We start from the raw sequence: 19351 nt of genomic DNA, 5'->3' as shown, positions 1-19351 counted from the left end.
GCTGGTCAGTTTCAGCAGCGGCTGAATCAGGACGCCTGGGGCAGAGCAGCTTGGGTGCTGCTGGGTTGGTCCGGTAGCGCTGTGGAGCGGCGGCACTACTGGACCAACCCAACAGCACCCCAGCTGCTCTGCCCCAGGCGTCCCCAAGTCTGCCGCTGCTGAAACTGACCAGTGGCTGACTACAGGAAGCCCCTGCCCCGGGCTTCCTGTAATCAGCCGCTGATCAGTTTCAGCAGCAGCTGACTTGGGGATGCCTGGGGTTCTTAAGTTGAATCTGTATGTAAGTCAGTACTGGCGTCCAGATTCAGCCGCTGTTGAAACTGATCAGTTTCAGCAGCGGCTGAATCTGGACGCCAGTTCCGACTTACATACAGATTCAACTTAAGAACAAACCTACAGTCCCTATCTTGTACGTAACCCGGGGACTGCCTGTACACGTATAACATGTTTTTTCTTCCAGCATTATGCAACATTACCATTACATTGCTCAGAATGTAGTCAGTTAGAATTTATTATAAAATTAGTCAAGGTGTAAAATCAGCATATATATTTCATACATGATCTAACGATGCAAATTCAGACACTAACCTTGCAAATCTTCTGTTTCAGGAATTGTTTTGTCCACAGCTGTAATTTCTGCTTGGGATGATGCTACAGATTCTGTTAGAAGTGATTGGTTTGACACAGGACTAGGAAGAAAACGATTGAGAATTTTTAAGAGCCAGGTACAGGTTTTATTTTCACAAAGATTGCTCAGATATTATGACTGGACAACACCACCAAATCTTTTCATTTAGAAGTTAAGGACTTCCACAGCACTTTATGGCAGTAGCGTTTAAAACAAAAGATTTGCGACAGAATTTATAAGAAGCCAAATATTTTCAGCTTCCATTGTAGTACACGCTTCTGTTTGAAGCAGGCTTGGTAAAACTCAATTTTATTTTCATATAATTTTAACTGATATTATGGTTTATTTTTACCCATTTTAACAGTTCCAAAAAGTTACAGGGGGACTAGACTTATGTAATGACACTACAGATTGAGATTCAGATAGTTAAAGCTTCATAACCTTTAAAGTAACACAAAGTGTCAATATCAAGTCAAATAACCTAAGTACATATTCTAAAATCAAACCCTAATACATTTGCAAGCAGATTTTTCTTACTTTGCCTATCTGTAATTTTGGACTATTATTCATAAAAAACTATTTTGCAAGATTGTATGTGCATAATGAAATCAATGTTTATCAACATTTACAGATAATCTAATACTTTCAAGCCTGTAGTAATGCCAGCTACTAGATGTACAGGCAGTCCCCGGGTTACGTACAAGATAGGGACTGTAGGTTTGTTCTTAAGTTGAATCTGTATGTAAGTCGGAACTGGCGTCCAGATTCAGACACTGCTGAAACTGACCGCCAGTTCTGACTTACATAGAGAATCAACTTAAGAACCCCAGGCGTCCCCAAGTCAGCTGCTCCTGAAACTGATCAGCAGCTGATTCCAGGAAGCCCGGGGCAGAGCAACTCTGCCTCGGGCTTCCTGTAGTCAGCGCTGGTCAGTTTCAGCAGAAGCTGACTTGGGGACGCCTGGGGCAGAGCAGCTGGGGTGCTACTGGACCAACCCAGCAGCACCCCATCTGCTCTGCCCCAGACGTCCTGATTCAGCCGCTGCTGAAACTGACCAGCAGCGGCTGAATCAGGACCTGGGGCAGAGCAGCTGGGGTGCTGCCGGGTTGGTCCAGTAGTGCCCACGGGCGCTGCAGGACCAATCGGCAGCGCCCCAGCTGCTCTGCCCCAGAGTCCAAAACAAAAGCCTGGTCTGCAGGGGGGGGGGCACACTAGCTGCGCCCCCCCCCCCCAGCAGACCAGGGACAGGGGGAGCAGAGCCGCAGCGGCAGTGGGGTGCCGCGCCTCTGAGGCTTTGCTCTGGCAAAGCCTCAGAGGCGAGGGACCCCGCCACAGCTGTGGCTTCAGTCTGGGTGCCTGTGGTCTGCTGGGGACGGCCCCCAGCAGACCACAGGCACCCGGACTGAAGCTGCAGCCGCGGGGGGGGTCCCGCGCCTCTGAGGCTTTGCCAGAGCAAAGCCTCAGAGGCGCGGGGAACCGCCGCTGCTGCCGCTCCAGTCTGGGTGCCTGTGGTCTGCTGGGGACGGTCCCCAGCAGACCACAGGCACCCTGACTGAAGCCGCAGCCGCGGGGGGGTCCCGCGCCTCTGAGGCTTTGCCAGAGCAAAGCCTCAGAGGCGCGGGGAACCGCCGCTGCTGCCGCTTTGACTGAAGCGGCAGCAGCGGCGGTTCCACGCGCCTCTGAGGCTTTGCCAGAGCAAAGCCTCAGAGGCGCGGGACCCCCCCGCGGCTGCGGCTTCAGTCAGGGTGCCTGTGGTCTGCTGGGGACCGTCCCCAGCAGACCACAGGCACCCAGACTGGAGCGGCAGCAGCGGCGGTTCCCCGCGCCTCTGAGGCTTTGCCAGAGCAAAGCCTCAGAAGCGCGGGAACCCCCGCTGCTGCCGCATGAGACCCGGTGCCTGTGGTCTGCTGGGGACCGTCCCCAGCAGACCACAGGCACCGGGTCTCATGCGGCAGCAGCGGGGGTTCCCGCGCTTCTGAGGCTTTGCTCTGGCAAAGCCTCAGAAGCGCGGGAACCTGCCCGCTGCTGCCGCTTGGGTCCCGGTGCCTGTGGTCTGCTGGGGACGGTCCCCAGCAGACCACAGGCACCGGCACCCAAGTGGCAGCAGCAGCGGTTCCCGCGCTTCCGAGGCTTTGCTCTGGCAAAGCCTCGGAAGCGCGGGAACCCGCCCGGTGCCCCTGGTCTGCTGGAGACGGTCTCCAGCAGACCAGGGGCACCGGAGCAGCTTACGAACGGGGCTTTCTCGCCCCGACTTCCGGGGCGAGAAAGCTCCGTTCGTAAGTGCGGATCCGACATAAGTCGGATCCGCGTAAGTCGGGGACTGCCTGTAGTAACTGTAGTGGCTACTAAATATCAGTTTCATACAGGCAGTCCCCGACTTATGTCGGATCCGCACTTACGAACGGGGCTTTTCTCGCCCCGGAGCTCACGGGCAGTGGGTCGCCACCCGTGTCCTCCGGGGCGGGAAAAGCTTCTCCCGATCTCCCTGATCTCCCGACTGGGCGGCTTTGCTCCTGTCCCCCTGGTCTGCTGGGAGGGGGGGTCCAGCAAAGCCGCTGGACCCCCCCAGCAGACCAGAGACACCCAAGCAAAGACGCCCAGCTGATCTGGAAGCGCTGCGGGTCCGGCCCCGGGTCCTCCGCGGCTTTGCTCAGGGAGACGCTGACCAGGGAGCTGATCCAGCTGATCTGGAAGCAGCGCAGTCCGGCCCGGGTTCTCCGCCGCTTTGCTCCGCGTCTCCCTGGTCTGCTGGGGGGGGGGACGGGACACGCAGCTAGTGCCCCCCCCTCGCCCCCCCAGCAGACCAGGGAGACGTGGAGCAAAGCCTGGGGCCTGTGGTAGAGCAGGTGGGGCGCTGCCGGTTGGTCCCGCAGCACCGCTCCTTGGCGCTACTGGACCAACCCGGCAGCACCCCAGCTGCTCTGCCCCAGGCGTCCCCAAGTAAGCCGCTGCTGAAACTGACCAGTGGCTGACTACAGGAAGCCCGAGGCAGAGTTGCTCTGCCCCGGGCTTCCTGGAATCAGCTGCTGATCAGTTTCAGCAGCAGCTAACTTGGGGACGCCTGGGGTTCTTAAGTTGAATCTGTATGCAAGTCGGAACTGGTGTCCAGATTCGGCCGCTGTTGAAACTGATCAGTTTCAGCAGCTGCCGAATCTGGACACCAGTTCCGACTTACATACAGATTCAACTTAAGAACAAACCTACAGTCCCTATCTTGTACGTAACCCGGGTACTGCCTGTATTTTGAAACAGTGGATGCATTCAAAAGATGCGGGTTAGGTATTTCAGGATCTCTCTGGTATCTGAAATAACTTTGCTGTGTAGACATACCCTTAGCATGAAAAACAAACCCTCACCCAAGCTAGAAATAAGGGTGAAAAGGATCATATGGTCAGCAAGCACTGCAAGTAGTATTCTGCTCATTCAGCCCAAGTTTACAAGTACGAGTTATCAAGTTAGCAGCTTTCATAAACAGTGACTGAGAAACTAAGGTAAGACTGGTTGTGTTCAGACAACTATAAATGAAGGAGTCTAACTCTATTTAACTATAATCAACGTTATAACATTTAAAAAAAGGGACATTTGGTTTACAAAGTTAGAAATTGCAAGTCAATTTACTTTATGCTAGACAAGCTGATTATATTAAAAGTTATTTTCATTTAAAAAAGATTCCAATGCACTTGGGGGAAAAAAAGCTTCTGTTGCATTCATTTCACTCCATACTGAAAACTGCTACCAAAATAAATACTTAACTCTTCTATAGTTAAGCTTTTCATTTGCACATCTTGGAATTATTTACAAAAAGGTTATTCACTACATATCCTTTACTAATTGAGACAAAGGTGAAGGAGACAACAGTTGAGTGGGAGATTTAGGAATAGAATTCAGATCTTATTCTGGATAATCTATCCTCTAGATCGGGGTCGGCAACCTTTCCAAAGTAGCATGCTCTGTTTTGTCTCTTGCCCTGGGCTCTGCTAGGGCTTTTCCTGTAAGGAGGGGAGGAGCAGCGTGCATGCACTTCCCTGGAAGCTGGATAAGGCACGGCGCTCAGGGCTCTCCACCCCAGCAGGAAGCTGGCACTGGCTCCAATCTTGCAGGGGGCATGATGCTGGAGTCAGGCTGGGGTCAGGGTGGCTCGGGTGAGGAGAGGTGTTCAAGGAAACAGGGGGTGGGTGACCCATGGGTGTCCAACCCTGCTGGGGACGGGGTCCCGTGGGGGTTTGGTCCATGACACCCTTGCTTTCCTGTTAGGGACCCAGGCACCTAAGGACCAACGTGACTTTGAGGCAGGGCCCTCACCCATGCATTTTCCTCTCACCTCAGCTGCCCCCGTGACTGCCCAGTCCCAGAGGTGCAGCCCAGACAGTACTCACTCTCTAGGTCATTGTTTCGCAAACTTTTTGGCCCATAGGTTTTCACTGAACCAGGTGGCCTTTCTGCTTTCTCTGCCTCTCTGAGAGCTGGGTATGGACACCTCACACTCCCACCCTTGTCCCTGGTGTCATTATCCCCACTCCACCCCTTTGCTGCAGGCTGAGTGGGGGGGAGGGGCATGTCAAACCAGTGCAGGGGGAGGGAGGCTTCCTGCACCCTGGGAAGAGCGCAGTTCCTGGCCCCAACACCTGGGCAGCCTGAGAGGAGGCAGTGCCCACACCTCCTATCCCCACACGCTGATATTCTGAGCAGGCTGTTGCCCACCTCTTCCCTCCCCTCACAAACAGTGAGCACTGCTGCGAGGGGAAGGGGCATTAGGAGAAGCCTGTAGCACATACAAGTTACTCACAGAACCGCTGTAAACAAACGCTGTAGACTGACTCATAGGGGAGCCTGTTCAGCTCCTGCGACAGGCCAGACACCGTGCATCATCTGAGTGCAGCTGCCCGGGACGTTTGAAAGGGCCCGGAGTGCAGGAGCCAGAGCTTGTTTTTGCGCCTCGCAGCTGTACGTTAGCCACCCGGCGGGAACAGCAGCACGAGTTCCCAGCTGCGTGCCACTGAAAATCAGCTCGCGTGCTGTGCCATACCTGGCAGGTTGCCGACCCCTGGTCTGAGCGGGGTCAGCAACCTTTCTGAAGTGGCGTGCCAAGATTTAACCCTCCTGCCCTGGGCTGTGCTACTCACTCGGGACGGAGGGTGGCGCTCTCTCCGCTACGTGCCCCATAGACCACTTGAGTCAATGCAAAACTTTCTGCAGACTACCAGTTGCTAACGGAAACTCACCGTTAATTAAAAAATTACGCCCGAGCCGTTTTGCTAGTGCTGCAGCTGGGAAGAACGGTTTAATTTAAAATTATTAAACAGATTCAGCATTCTCATGTTAGTTTATCAAACTTCGTTTTAAATAAAAGTGAAATATTACATCCAACACAAAAGGCTCCAATATTTTCTTTATGGCAGGGGTGGGGAAACTTTTTTGGGTTTGGGGGGGCGGGAGGGTCACTGACCCACAGGGAAAAAAAAAAAAAAGATGGGGACCACACAAGTGAGAAGCAAAAAAAAAAAAAAACCACACACACTCCTCCCAAAACCCCCAACCCTCACTGATATGGCCCCCAACTGAGATACCTCACTCATCTGGCACTCCAGCCCCCAAGGGGTAAGAGGAAGGGACAGGGAAGACTGAGGTTCAGGGCTTCCCATAGGCCAGATTTACTCTTCTGGGGTTCCATAGTTAGCGGATTTTATGGACCCCTTTAGGCTCTGGGGTGGGAACAAAAATGAGGGGTTCAATGTGAGGGCCAGGGCTGCCAGTGAGTAGGACAGGGATGCAGGATCTGGATGGGAGGTAGGGTGCAGGACTGGGTGAGGAGGGCAGGATTTAGAACGGAGTTTGCCAGCAGGAGATGGTGTGGGATGGGGGTACTAGAGCAAGTTTGGGGGAAGGAGGGAGTTGGGGGAGTAATGCAGAAAAGGTGAGAGGGTGAGAATGCAGCCAAATAGCTAGTTGGGGAGGGAAACAAAATAAGTGGGAAGTGAAGGAAAGTGCAGCTTCTGCAAAATAAAATTGTATCTTCCTTCTGCTCCTGCCTTGATCCCTTCAGTCACGTGATCCTTCCCAAGTCTGATCCCCTGCATTGCCCCATGCCCCTCAGTGCAACCCCCACACTCTCCCACCCTGCCCCTGCAGCCTGATCCGCTGCATCACCCCATTCCTGTTCAGGGCAACTCCTGCCCCTTCCCATCCTGTCCTCACATCCTCCTTCCTTCCCTCTGGCCCCACAGTTCTAAACCCACAGCACTCTCACCAGCAAGGCAGCAACACTGGGACTCACATCCCCTGGGAGCAGCACTGGGGCAAGGAGAGGCGAGGAGACAGTCTCTTCCCTGCCAACCCAGCCCTTTGCCAGCAGGCTTTGACTCCGGGACTGGGGCAAGCAGAGCCTGGTGCTGCCCAGGGCTGGCTCCAGCCCAGCTGGGCGCAGTAGGGTGCTGGGGAAGGGACGGGAGCAGCATGGCACAGCCTGGGCCCCGGCGCACCACGTGTGCCAGCTGCCCAGCCCTGGCTCTGTGAAGCAGGCCCAGGCCCTACCCCATCCCGAATCATGAAGTAGCCCGAGGGATGCATGCACATGCCTCTCCCACTCCCCCCAGCCTCAGCAGGAAGCCAGAGCTGGCTCTCCAACATGCAACTGCATGGCTAAGGCTGGAGTCACTGCACTGGATCCCTGCTGCTTGGGGGTGGGGGGCAAGGCTGAGCTCCCGCCCTGCATGCTGTAAAAATTGGTACGCATGCCAGGGGTTGCCAACCCCTGCACTAGATGATACTTCTTCTGATTAGATTAAATGAAGCAAGCAGTTCAATATCACGAGTCCATAAAGAATTGCAATTAGAAGAGTTTTCCAGCCCAGTTTAATTTTTTTTTAAATTAATAACTCTTATTTTCCTCTTCAGAAAACTTCCCCCTCTCCGCCAAACTGCATGTTGTGGAATGATGAGACTTTACAGACTGTCCTAGTTCAGATATGATTTTCCTATCACCAGAGAGGTGTCACTGCAGAGATTTTAGCATTTGAGACTTCAAATTACAAATTATAATCTTGTTTTCAAATATTTTGTTTGTATAATAGTAAAAATGAGATCTATGTATCAATTAAGTAACCAAGATCAAAATGCTGATCTCATTCCCAATTTTTAATGTCCAATTACTCAGGCTCACGACTTAGTTTAAACAATCATATTTATATCAGTTTTTGTATGTATAGTGTTGATTAATAAGCATAGAAAAGATAGTTTACCTTGGCTGCATAGACTGGGTAGATGTAGAGTCTAATGATGACTGAGTTTCCGGGACACTGCCTTCTATGTGCTGTACTGGTAAAGACTCAGTTATACTACTGACAGAAGTTGCTGAAAGACAGACAATAATGTAAAATGAGTTACACTGCCTTCTGGAGCTATAGAATTTATCCATAACAAAGATTCTTCTGCTATCTGGTTCCAATTCAGCAAGCGACGCTAACATATACTGAAATTCCTTGCTGAATCTCACTCTCCATTTTTAACGGATTTATATTGTACTGTAATTACTTAAGTTTGATCACATTTGCCCACTTCTGAACCTTATCCACTGAAAGGCTCCAACTGTACATATTTCAAAAAAGTAGCATTAATCAAAAGAGAACACGATTGTCTTAAATTATTCAAAAGCATCTACCAGTAATTGTTATTTCAACTTTGTATTTTTTGTAAGAGACCAATACCACAGAATATTTGGGGTCTGTATCCACGTGCCCCTGTATACACAAAGGCATTTCATAATGGATCTACAACTGAACTTTTAGCAATGCATCAGGCAACAATATGCAGCTGAACTGAATGGCATATTAGTATCTATATATAGTAGATATAGCACAAGTTATGCTTTCTACCTGACGTACTCCCAGTCAACAAGTAGTTAAAAAGTATGTAAAATAACACAGATTAAACCCAAAGAACTATAGAAGTATCTCTGAAGGTATTATGTTGTGCATCTATATCCAAACACACTGCCTGAACTAGAATGCAAATTTCTTCAGTTGTTTATTCAATTGAAATGAGAGACATAAGCCATGGGAACACTATGGACGGAATCTGTGTTGACCCAAATTTGTTACTGAGCCAACTGGCAAGTAGCTCATTGAATCATTCTACCAAAAGCATTGCCTCCAGGATCAGTTAGTATGATGAATCATACCACCTCTATTGAAAGAGGTATGATTCTCGCCAAACAAAGTAGAACGTATTTTCACTGTCTAGCCTACAGAAAGTTTTGAAATGGAGGAACCACGTTCTCTAGGGCCAAAATATTATGTTCCTGAAGTATTTTTGCTGGGTTTTTTAAACAAACAAAAAACAAAAGGTCACATACAGAAACGAGACACACACAAGAAATAACTTTCATCAAGATAGAATTGCAGTAACATACTTAAAGATACCTGAAGATTCAACTGAAAAAAAACTCTTAGAACAGACCCATGCCTAGGGGCCCAGATCCTAGAGTCAAAGGATATCAGAACCACAAATTGCCATTTAAATGAGTCTCTAACCCTAGTGATGGTGAAAAGTGTAAACACATGACCTGAAAGTAATCCATACAGTGAGGTTTACCAGAGTCTGCATGCAGTTTCCAGTTAAACTGGAAGACTTGAAGTCTTGAAAACTATATCTTAAAGACTGTCAGTTACTGCACAGGTGAGTAACCTGCTCACAGAGACAGAGAGACTTTGGATGTGGTAGAAAAAGCTGTGGATAAAATGGCCTTAGCCGCACTGATATCAGAAAGTGGACCCTGTGTAAATGCATAGTGCTTGGCAAAAGTATGCTCAGAGAACCATGTGACAGCTTTACAAATGTCAACAATCAGGACCTTGTGTAGAAAGGCTATGGAAGTAGCTAGAGCCCTGGTGGACTGTGCTTGGATGACGGTAGGAGGATTAGCCTGGTTGGAGTTGTAGCAGAGCCAGGATGCAGTCCGCGATCCAGTGTGAAAGTCCCAATGAGGAGGTGGCTTTACCTTTGTTACGGTCTGCTATGGATATGAATAATTCAGGTGAAAATTTGAGGGGTTTTGTTCTTTGGACATAAAAAGAAAGTGCTCTGCAAAATGTCCAGTGTGCACATTGTTGACTTGAAGGAGCTGTCATGTGGCTTCGGAAAGAATGTAGGAAGGTGGATAATTTGATTCATGCAGAAGGAGGAGTGAATTTTGGCAAGAATTTAGAGTGAGCATAGAGGGACACTTTGTCTTCAAGAACACTGTTCAAGGTAGGGATGCTAAAAAGTGTGTGTGTGTGTGGGGGGGGGGGGGTTGGTAAACATGTAACTCTGAAACTTTCAGAGGTTACATTTACATGTGGGGAAATGGCTTTTAAGCCAGTTCCCCACAAGGACTGGCTCCCACAGAGCAACCTCCACCCCCACTTCTGTTTCCTCTGCATCAGAGGCACCAGGACAGAGAGTAGGCAGGAGCAGTGCAGGAGAGAGCACAGGTGGCTCCGCAGGAGCTGGTATGCTCTGCCTGTCCCTCCCCCCGTGCTGTTGCCTCTGTAGCTATAAAAGCCAGCTCCCTGCAAGCACCAGCTCCTGCCTATCCCCCAGCTACACTGCTGCCCCTCTGATACTGGGGGAAGGGAGGGGGGGAGAGAAGGGAAGCACATGTAACTGTGAAGGTTAACCGATGAGTCCAGGTTCTTCAGTTAAACATTTAAATGTGTATCCTAACACCTCCCTAGAGTATGGTGGTTCCACCATGAGTGCAGCTCTCTCTCCAATGCATCAAGCCAACGTGATGGGCTCAAGGAATGCCGTTTTCACGGAAAAGTACAAGAGAGGACAGGTTGTCATTGATTCAAGAGGCTGGCGTGTGAAAGCATTTAAGATCAGGTGGAGATCCCCGGGTTCAACCAGTCATTTGATATCAGGATAGAGTGCCTAGAGATTTTTGAGCAATCTCTTGGTCATTGGATGTGCAAATATGGATGTGTTCTCAATCTTTATATGGGAAGTTGTGATGGTGGCAAGATGTACTGTAATGGAGCTCATGGAGAGGCTGATTGCTTAATGTGTAGAAGATATTCCCAGAGAGTCTTTGCCCATCCCCACTGTGTAGAAACATTGGAAATTTTTGTTGCTGAGTGTCAAAAAGGTCTATGGTGGGATGACTCCACCCATCAAAGATGAAGCTGTTAACTTTTTTGCTGACCTGCCATTTATGCTTTGTGGGAAGAGTTCTGCTGAGAACATCAGTAGTACTGCTGAGAACTCTTGGAAGGTGAAAAGCAGTTGTTCTACTGTGTTCAAGTCCATAGGGTCATAGATTCTGTGGAGACTGCATGTGAGTGGGCCCCACCTTGCCTATTTATGTAAAATATGCAAGTTACATTGTCTGTGTAGACTGACATGTTTGTTGGCGATGGAGAAGAATCGGTTGCAGGTGTATCAAACCACATGGAGCTCTAGAATGTTTATGCGCCATGTGTTTCCTGTGTTGAACCACAATCCCTGACAGGTATGTGATCCCAGATGCGCACCCCATCCCATAAGGGAGGCATCTGTGGTGATGGTCATTGAAAGTTCTTTTGTCATGAACCCAACCCCTGAGCAAATGTTTGTAGTGAGCGTCTATCATGTCAGAGAGTGTTTTACTGATGGAAGATAGAAAGGGACCTAGAGAGAGGGTGTATGTTCAGTCTGTACATTCTCCTGAGCCATCCATGCAGGCAGCACATAAAGAGACATGTATTCAGGACAATTGCATTACACATGGCCCTGTGATCCAATAATTGAGAGACAGTTGAGAGCCATGATCTGGGGGCTGTATTGCAGTTTGTTGGACAGGTCCTTGATCAGTTTCAATCTGTTGAGCATGGGGAAACAGTAGCACTTGTTGCATCTAGTTGAGCTCCTATTAATTGTATGGTTTGTGTTGGTGCAAATGTTGATTTGTTTTGTTTATTTGTAGGCTGGTAGAGTTGAAACACATAATGGTAGTAGAAGTTCTCCAGTGGAAGTCATGCCTGGAGCATGCTTTCAGGAGACAATTATCCAGGCAGAGAAAAACAATAACCCCTTGCTTCCTGAAATAAGCTGTAACTACTGCTAGGATTTTGGAAAAGACTCCGAGGGCAGTAGAGAGGCCAAAAGATAGGACATTGTATTGATAATGGCTGGAACCTAGAATAAACCTGACAAAACATCTGAGAGCCAGATGAATAGAAATCTTGTAAATCAAGGGATGAAAACCAGTCTCCCTACTCCAGTTCTGGAATAATAGTTGCAAGGGTCACCATCTTAAATCTCTGTTCTTTAACGTTTTCATTAAGGATTCTACGATCAGGGACTGGGTGCCATCCCCCACTTTTCTTCCCCATAAGAAAATGAGAATAGAAGCCCTTTCCTACAGATTGGGTTGGGACCAGTTCTATAGCTCTGGGTTGGAGGAAGTGCTGGACCTCCTGATGGAGCAATAACTCTTGAGAATACTCCCTATCTGGTCCTTCGGGGACCATAGAAATAAAGGGGATGGTATATCCTAAGCGTACTGTCTGCAACATTCATTTGTCCAATGTAAGACCGCCAGTTATGGTAAAATGGGAGGAGACTGTGTTCAAACAATTTAGAAGAGGATGTGATGTTGGAGGGAGGGAGGGGGAGGGGGAGAGGGAGAGAGGGAGAGAGGGAGAGAGAGAAAGGTTTTCCAAATCTTTGACAAAGCCTTCAAATTTACTTGTTCGGTTAAGGGGGCTGAGGTGTGTTATTTCAGATTGGGCAACAGCACTGAGATTTGTTTCTATTGTGTTGAGGTTGTTCTGGTGTCTCTGGTTGCATTACACATATACAGACTATCGAGGTGTGGGAAATTTCTGTATTTAGAGTTAGGTGCTGGTGCGTGGGTACCTAGGAATAGAAGTGTGACTATAGAGTCCTTCATGGTATGTAGGGCACTGTGGATTGACTCTCATGTGGGAAATCGGTAGAGATGAATCAAGATACCCACCTCATAACTACCTTGCTGCTATGTCTGCAGTGTCAAGAGTTGCTTGCAAGGCCGTGTGCAAAGTTGAATGACCCTCAGCTATGACAGCTTTGAACTGTTGTTTTGCATCTGGGATGCCATTAATATAGTCATTGAATTTTGAGTAATTCTTTGTGAGTTGGGAGCAGGGTGAGTTAAGAGGAAATCAGAGTCTCTGGTTGGGACATAATATTTTCTATCCACTTACTTGCAGGTTGGTGTTATGATGGTGAGTACCTGCCAGATGGTCTTGGCTGGGTCTGTTACTGCAGGATTAATTGGTAGAGCAATCTTAGAAGAAGATGTTACAGATTGCAAAATATCAGTGATCTTGTGCTGGTTTTCTGCAGCCTCCTCTAAGGCAATGTTCAGCCCTGCTCCTAATGTGTTTAAAAAGTTCCTGAAAAGGAGTAAAGTCAGCAGCAGCAGCGGGGGAAGTGGCATGATGGCCTCGTCTGAAAAAGGAGGAGGAGTTGGTAGCGGGGGATATGTCAGGGCATTCTGGCTGTGGGTGTGTACGGTCTCCTTCCTCTTGTTGCTGTTATATAAGTGAAGACTAACAGGGTACATCTAACCTACATCTCTTTTTCAATAAAGGGATGTAAATTAGACATATCAAAACTGTAAATGAAGCTGGGATTTGAATTTCCTGCGCTTCATTTACATAATGGTGGCTGCGGCTTTTTTTTAAAAAGCCACTTTTTGGGGGGGGAGGGGGAGAGAACAAACAAACAAAAAAACACACACGCGGTCAAGACAGGGATAGTTCGATAGAAATGCCCCGTTTCGAAAGATCCTGTAACCATGAGAAATGGGGCATTTCTGTCAAATGGTCCAGGTCTTGACCGCGTTTTTCCTCCTCCCCCCAAAAGCAGATTTTCGAGAGAAAAAACGCGGCCGCCATTATGTAAATGAAGGGCAGGAAATTCAAATTCCAGCTTCATTTACAGTTTTGATATGTCTAATTTACATCCCTTTATTGAAAAAGGGATGTAATTTAGACATACCCATAGGGTGAGGATGTCTCTTGCAGTACAGTGCTGTGCTTAGAGAAGTGTCTGCAGTAGGGTTCCTAATGGGTTCCAGTACTGCCAGTGCCTTGGATAAGGTACAAGAGGTGCCAACCATGGTTGTCCATACTGGGGAGAAGGAAAGGCAGGGGGGAGAGGCACATCTGGGTTAAGTACATGTCAAGAAAAAATGGATCAGTTGGAAGAGTTGTGTGGTGAGCCTCATCTCCCTCAGAGAAGTCCACAGGTGATAAACAGTGCCAGACTACCTGGTGAAAAATCATTGCAGAGGAAGGGAAAGTTAAAAGTTGAAGATATTAAGGGGTCTTCCTGGTGAGTGAATTGTGATGCTGGGGTAGACAGTGCCATGGGAGGCTGCACAGAGGTCAATTGTGGTGCCACAGATTAGTTTGATGCTCACTGCAACATGAAGGTGGCTGGTGCCTCCATAGTGCTGGTGGGGCGGTACGGCATTAGTTGCAGGTGCAGGAATTGGTCTGGAGGATGCCACAATATGAGAGACAGGCAACTTGAAGCCTTTTGCCTCGACAAGGAATCGATGCACACTGGTATTAGTGACTGTGCAGGTGATGCCAAAAGACACCCAGAGCATCATATAGGTGCGGAGACATAACATGGCTGGTGGAGTTGGCACTTAAGTGCACACAGTGCGCCCTTTTGCAGGAAGGACTTTCTACGGTACTGAAAAGGAGCTTTTTATAAGTTCTCTTTTCTCTCATGGGCCAAGGGATTTCAGAAGATTTGAGACAAGGGCACAAAGCTGGACAAAGGGATTTTTCTAACAATGAGTTTGAGGCATAGGTCCCAGTCCCTGAGAGCTCTTAGTTTGAGTTTGCTGCTATGGACTTGTGGGGGACATGGACTTCCTCCAGACAATTTACACATTAGGAGTGCCCATATGAGATGGGAACAATCTTGTTGTATGAAAATACAACATTTAAAATCTGATGAGCCAGGCATCCTGTCTAAACTATAATGAGGAGGAAAAGAAAAAAAAATAAGGGAAAAATGGAATTAGAATACTATCTAAAAAATGGAGAGAAAAAACAGCTACTGATCTAACTAGAACCAGTGAGAACTGTAACAAAGAAGTATGCTGAGGAACACTCCATCTCTGGCTGAGGACAGGAAAGGAGGAACTTGTGAGAGGAGCCATGCATGCACAGTGTCAGGACACTGAAGACACATGGGCCAGGTACCTCACTTGCATGACTCCAAGGACACTGCTCTGAAAGACTCTGATCAATGGTGCTAGGGCACACTGACACCTGCTGTGGAGCACCCACAGGGACAGCCCTTGAAGAGCTGTCGCTGCTTTGACTACTGTTTGGAATGGGTGGAAGGAGTCTCCTAGTTCCCCTAGGCAGTTGGGGGTGAGGAAGGAGAAGTCCCTGGTCACCACTGCTGCCCACTCCAAGTGGTCAGTGGTAGAACTTCTGGTCCTGCTCCAGGTCAACAGCAACATGCAGGAAGGCCACACGAAGTATGTTCTAAACTTAAACCTTGAATTGTCTTAATCCAGATGACAATCAAGACAGCAGCGGGAAGCTCTCTTAAAGCAATGCTTCCTCATTTGTGTGTTTGAAATGTCAATCTTAATCTTGCATCAATTACCTTCATAATTTAATAGTTAGATTTTGTTCTAAATATTTTTCACCAGCCCTGGCAGGTTGTTCTCTGTAAAGTCAGTAATCCCTGAAAAGAATTTTTAGCATTTTATAGTGATATTGGACACTTATTGCTTATACCACCTTGCCAGAAATAAACGTAAGCCACAAAAATATAAACAATTATTACACTTATATAAAGGATTATCTATAGTACGTTTATTTAATTTTAAGCCAAATAAAAAATTATGTAAAACAATAGAGACTTCTAATAGCAGTACAGTGAATTGCCCTATTTCTCATTCTTTAGGTTATCAGTTGCTGGGGAGGGAAGGAGAGAGTTCAAATCAAAACCCTTCCTTCAAAAAAAATGGGCTGGAGCAGGAACAGAATCTCACTCTAATGTAGTATACAAGGTTTGCTTAAGTGGGAATTAACATGTTAGATATGAATCTAATACTTATTAGTATTACTTACCAGGAGGGCTAATTCTACCATTACTACTATTCTGCCTTTGAAGATGTTCTTTATAGCAAATTGAACACATGCCATTTGTACGAGGGTTTCCATAAAATCCGCATCCAGTGGAACAAAGCATAGGCACTTGGCTATGGTTAGTTTCTTGAGCCATTTTTGTCTTCTGTAAACCTGAAATTCACATATACATCCATTATCAATGAATTCAGATAATTTTCACGTTGCATTTTTTAAATACAAAAATGTCTACTGCATTGGCATCATCTATTCCAGGCACAAAAGAGAATCTAGAACCTAGAGAAAGGATCTTTGAAATCATTGCAGGGAATTTGATCCATGGAAATCAAAGTTTCTTTCAACCACCAACTTTCAGGGCTCTCGTCTAAACAAAAACTGTAGAAGAATTCCAGTGACTCTGGTGGCAGGATGGAGCCATTTTAAATCTTTCCAAAAAGGCAGAGCTGCTATCCCCAGTACCGTGTGGTAGCACATGTATAGTGGGGTGCACATTTTCATACGCAGTCTTGTACTTTAACATGGAACATTCAGCAATTTATCACTTTCAGAGAGACTATATTAATGCTTAGCCTATATGCTGAAAGCACAGAAAAAGACATCTATATGAAACACTTCTTGAAGCTTGTATTCATGACACTACTCAAACTCTTAAAGCATAAACAGAAAACTAAAGGGAAACACGCTTGCTTTGATTCTATACAACATTTAATCATTAATAGCAACTACAAAACACTGTCAGGCATCTCATAAATTTGTTACCATTTTTGTATGCAGCAGTTACCATTTTGGTCAAGAGCATTTGAACAGATACGTTCTTTCACAGATCAGCTACAAGATTTTTGTATTTTTTTAATTTTTTTTCATATAGTTTAGATATTATGTTGTAGTCCATTTGGTAAGTATAGCTTTTAGGTATGTAAAGGGTTAATTGGTTAGCCAGTAATCATCGTCCTTACTGGGTAAGTTATTAACCAGCAGACCAGGATATCACACCCCATGCCTGCAGCACAGCATAGTGGGCCTGGCCTGAGGAGCCCTTGAGCACAATGCAGTGGGCTCAGCAGCCTGCAGTATGGCAGGTTACCTTGTCTTATTTGACCAGAGTGTTGGAAGTCCAGATCCAAGAATAAATGGGGGGGAGGGAGGAGAGAGAGAGAAGGGGAAAAAAAAATTGAAGGGGAGGAAGAAAAAAAGACGATGAGTAGATAAGCTTTAGCTGGATAGCTGAGTGGGTCTCTAACAGGAAAAACTTAAAACAACAATATTCTAGTAGTATCTCAAAAAGATTAAAAAAAGTTACAAGAGGCTGAGAAAAACCATTAGATTGCACTTCGAAAGGAAGATGGCCAACACCAGATTCTACAGAGACATCCAGAACCATTAGCACCTTCATTGGTTGGTTGATAACATGTGAGCCATCCGATATCACATTCAAACCATTAGCATAAGAATTAAACTTGTAAATGACATTAAGCATCAATCCTTTTCTGTGTATTTAGCTTGTGGAATTGGCCTGAAACATGAATGGATCTCCAAGTCACTGTTTTGAGTGTCCAGGAAGACTAAAGTGTTCTCCAGCAGGTTTTTGTGTGTTGCCTTTTTGGATATCTGATGTGTCCATTAATTCTTTCCTATAGAGACTGTCCAGTTTGGCAGATATACATAACAGTGGGGCATTGCTGGCATTTGATGGCATAGATCACATTAGTGGATGTGAAGTTAAATGAGCCTCTGATTTGGTGGCTGATGTAGTTGGGTCCAGTGATGAAAATGCTTGTGTAGATGTGTGGGCAGAGTTGGCATTGGGGCTGATTGCAGGGGTGGGTTCCAAGATGCTCATGATGTAGCTGTGCTACCGGAAAGAATGTGTTTCAGGTTAAGGGGATATCTGTAAGCAAGAATTGGCCTTTCCCCCAAGGCCTCAGAGTGAGGGATCATTTTCTAAGATAGGTTGTAGATTTTTGATAACACATTGGAAAGGTTTAAGTTTTTCCTGTTACAGACTCATTCGGCTCTCTCTCTGAAGCTTATCTACTCTCTCTTTTTTTCTTCATCCCCTTCATTTTTTTCCCTCCTCTTCCCCTCCCTCCTTCCTTTATTTATTCTTGGATCTGGACTTCCAACACTCCGGTCATCTGAAAAAGTGGGTTGTGCCCACGAAAGCTCATGATACCATCTACATGTTTTGTTAGACTTTAAAAACAACAAATAGTTAGAAGCACTTTAAAGTTTTTCCTCTTACAGACTAACTTGGCTACCCCTCTGAACCTATCTTATTTGTATTTCTCTCTTTATTAACAAGGAAGTTTTGCCTTTGCAAGCTAACACATACAGGTGGCCCTGTCTATCCTGAACTTGTGATAAATGTCCTTAGCAGTTCTCAAGTGGCCTAACTCTTAAGCTATCGATAGCCCATGAATTCAATACATTCACTTTGTCTCCTTCACCCTCTATGAGAAAGTCTGTTTCTCAAAATGTACTCCATAGACCACTAGTGGTCTGCAGAGCTGCCTAGGGACATGTTCCTATATTATTCTGTTTCTACCTGCTAAAATGGACTGGAAGAGATAAAAAAAAAAAAAAAAAAAAAAAACCTATCTAAATCTGATACTCTCCCACAACACAAAAGTAACTGAATGCAACAATATAGCTCATAGGCCTCCTAGTTACAATAGAATCTCTCACACATATAGTTAACATAGCTGTACAGTATCTACAGTTCCTATGGCTCTCCTCCTGCATGGAAAGCTTTTATTGGCAAACCCTTCTGTACTTCACATTAGGAAGCAGATAGCATTTAGTGTCTGATGAATCTTTATACACTTCTACCTTGATTTATAAAAAATTAGAAAGAGATAAATAGCATAAGTATCTAGACAGCAAGTTCTTTGGAGAAAGGAATACATATTCCAGTTAGGTTCTGCACAGCACTTAGCACAATGGTTATGTTCACTAAGTTAATTTTGATTACAGTTGTGTGGTGCGTATCTTATCATCAAGAGGAAAATGGATCAGGATGAGAGTAACTTTCAAAGAATTAAGTATGTGCATTTGGTCTTTTAGTTACTACCAGTCTCAAACACTCCATACTTGCATTCATAAGCTTCAATTATCAATAAGTAAGATGTGTGGCATTTAGCAGGATTAGTCTAAACCTTTTCATTTCCCTTTAAAACAAATCAAAAAGTCTCCACTTCTTTTTTCCTCTTCCTGCATTCCACCCCCAAATAGAGGATCACCTCTTTTCCTTTGTACATTTGTAAGTCTATACCAGGTGTGCAGCTATTGCTATATTACTAATATTATAAGCTTTCATATGTAGAGGATGAAACTAACTCTGCTCAAGCACATACAAATGACGAATACTGTATCAGTTATAAAGGGTGCATCAGCATCCAATGCAAGATTTGAGTTGTACAAGCACTTCTAATATCCACTGGAGGCACAGTATATTTTATGGAGATTGTGGCCCCAACAACCACTAAGCATCAACTCTAGGGTGGAGCAGAATACAGAAATGATTATGTGAATGGGTAATCAGTTACCCAGTAAGGAGGCGATGCATGTAACTCTGCACATTATCCAATGAGCCCAG

General features: G+C 46.3%; 1 protein-coding gene across 5 annotated transcripts in view; it reads right to left on the bottom strand.

Moving 5' to 3' along the window:
• ZFAND6 (zinc finger AN1-type containing 6) overlaps window positions 1-19351 on the bottom strand; it is an 81357-nt gene that overhangs the window by 15581 nt on the left and 46425 nt on the right. For all 5 annotated transcript variants that reach the window (XM_025179550.2, XM_025179548.2, XM_075897102.1 and 2 more), the window contains 3 exons: window positions 15739-15909; window positions 7867-7978; window positions 589-689 (listed from right to left, as the gene is read on the bottom strand). In XM_025179550.2, the coding sequence (XP_025035335.1) occupies window positions 589-689; window positions 7867-7978; window positions 15739-15892 (367 nt within the window). In that variant the 5' untranslated portion in view covers window positions 15893-15909. The remainder of the gene's footprint in view (window positions 1-588; window positions 690-7866; window positions 7979-15738; window positions 15910-19351) is intronic.

Source organism: Pelodiscus sinensis, chromosome 14 (genome assembly GCF_049634645.1).
Source record: "Pelodiscus sinensis isolate JC-2024 chromosome 14, ASM4963464v1, whole genome shotgun sequence".
Lineage (NCBI taxonomy): Eukaryota > Metazoa > Chordata > Testudines > Trionychidae > Pelodiscus > Pelodiscus sinensis.
The sequence above is the reverse complement of the archived record's forward strand: the minus strand, read 5'-3'. Positions and strand labels throughout refer to the sequence as shown.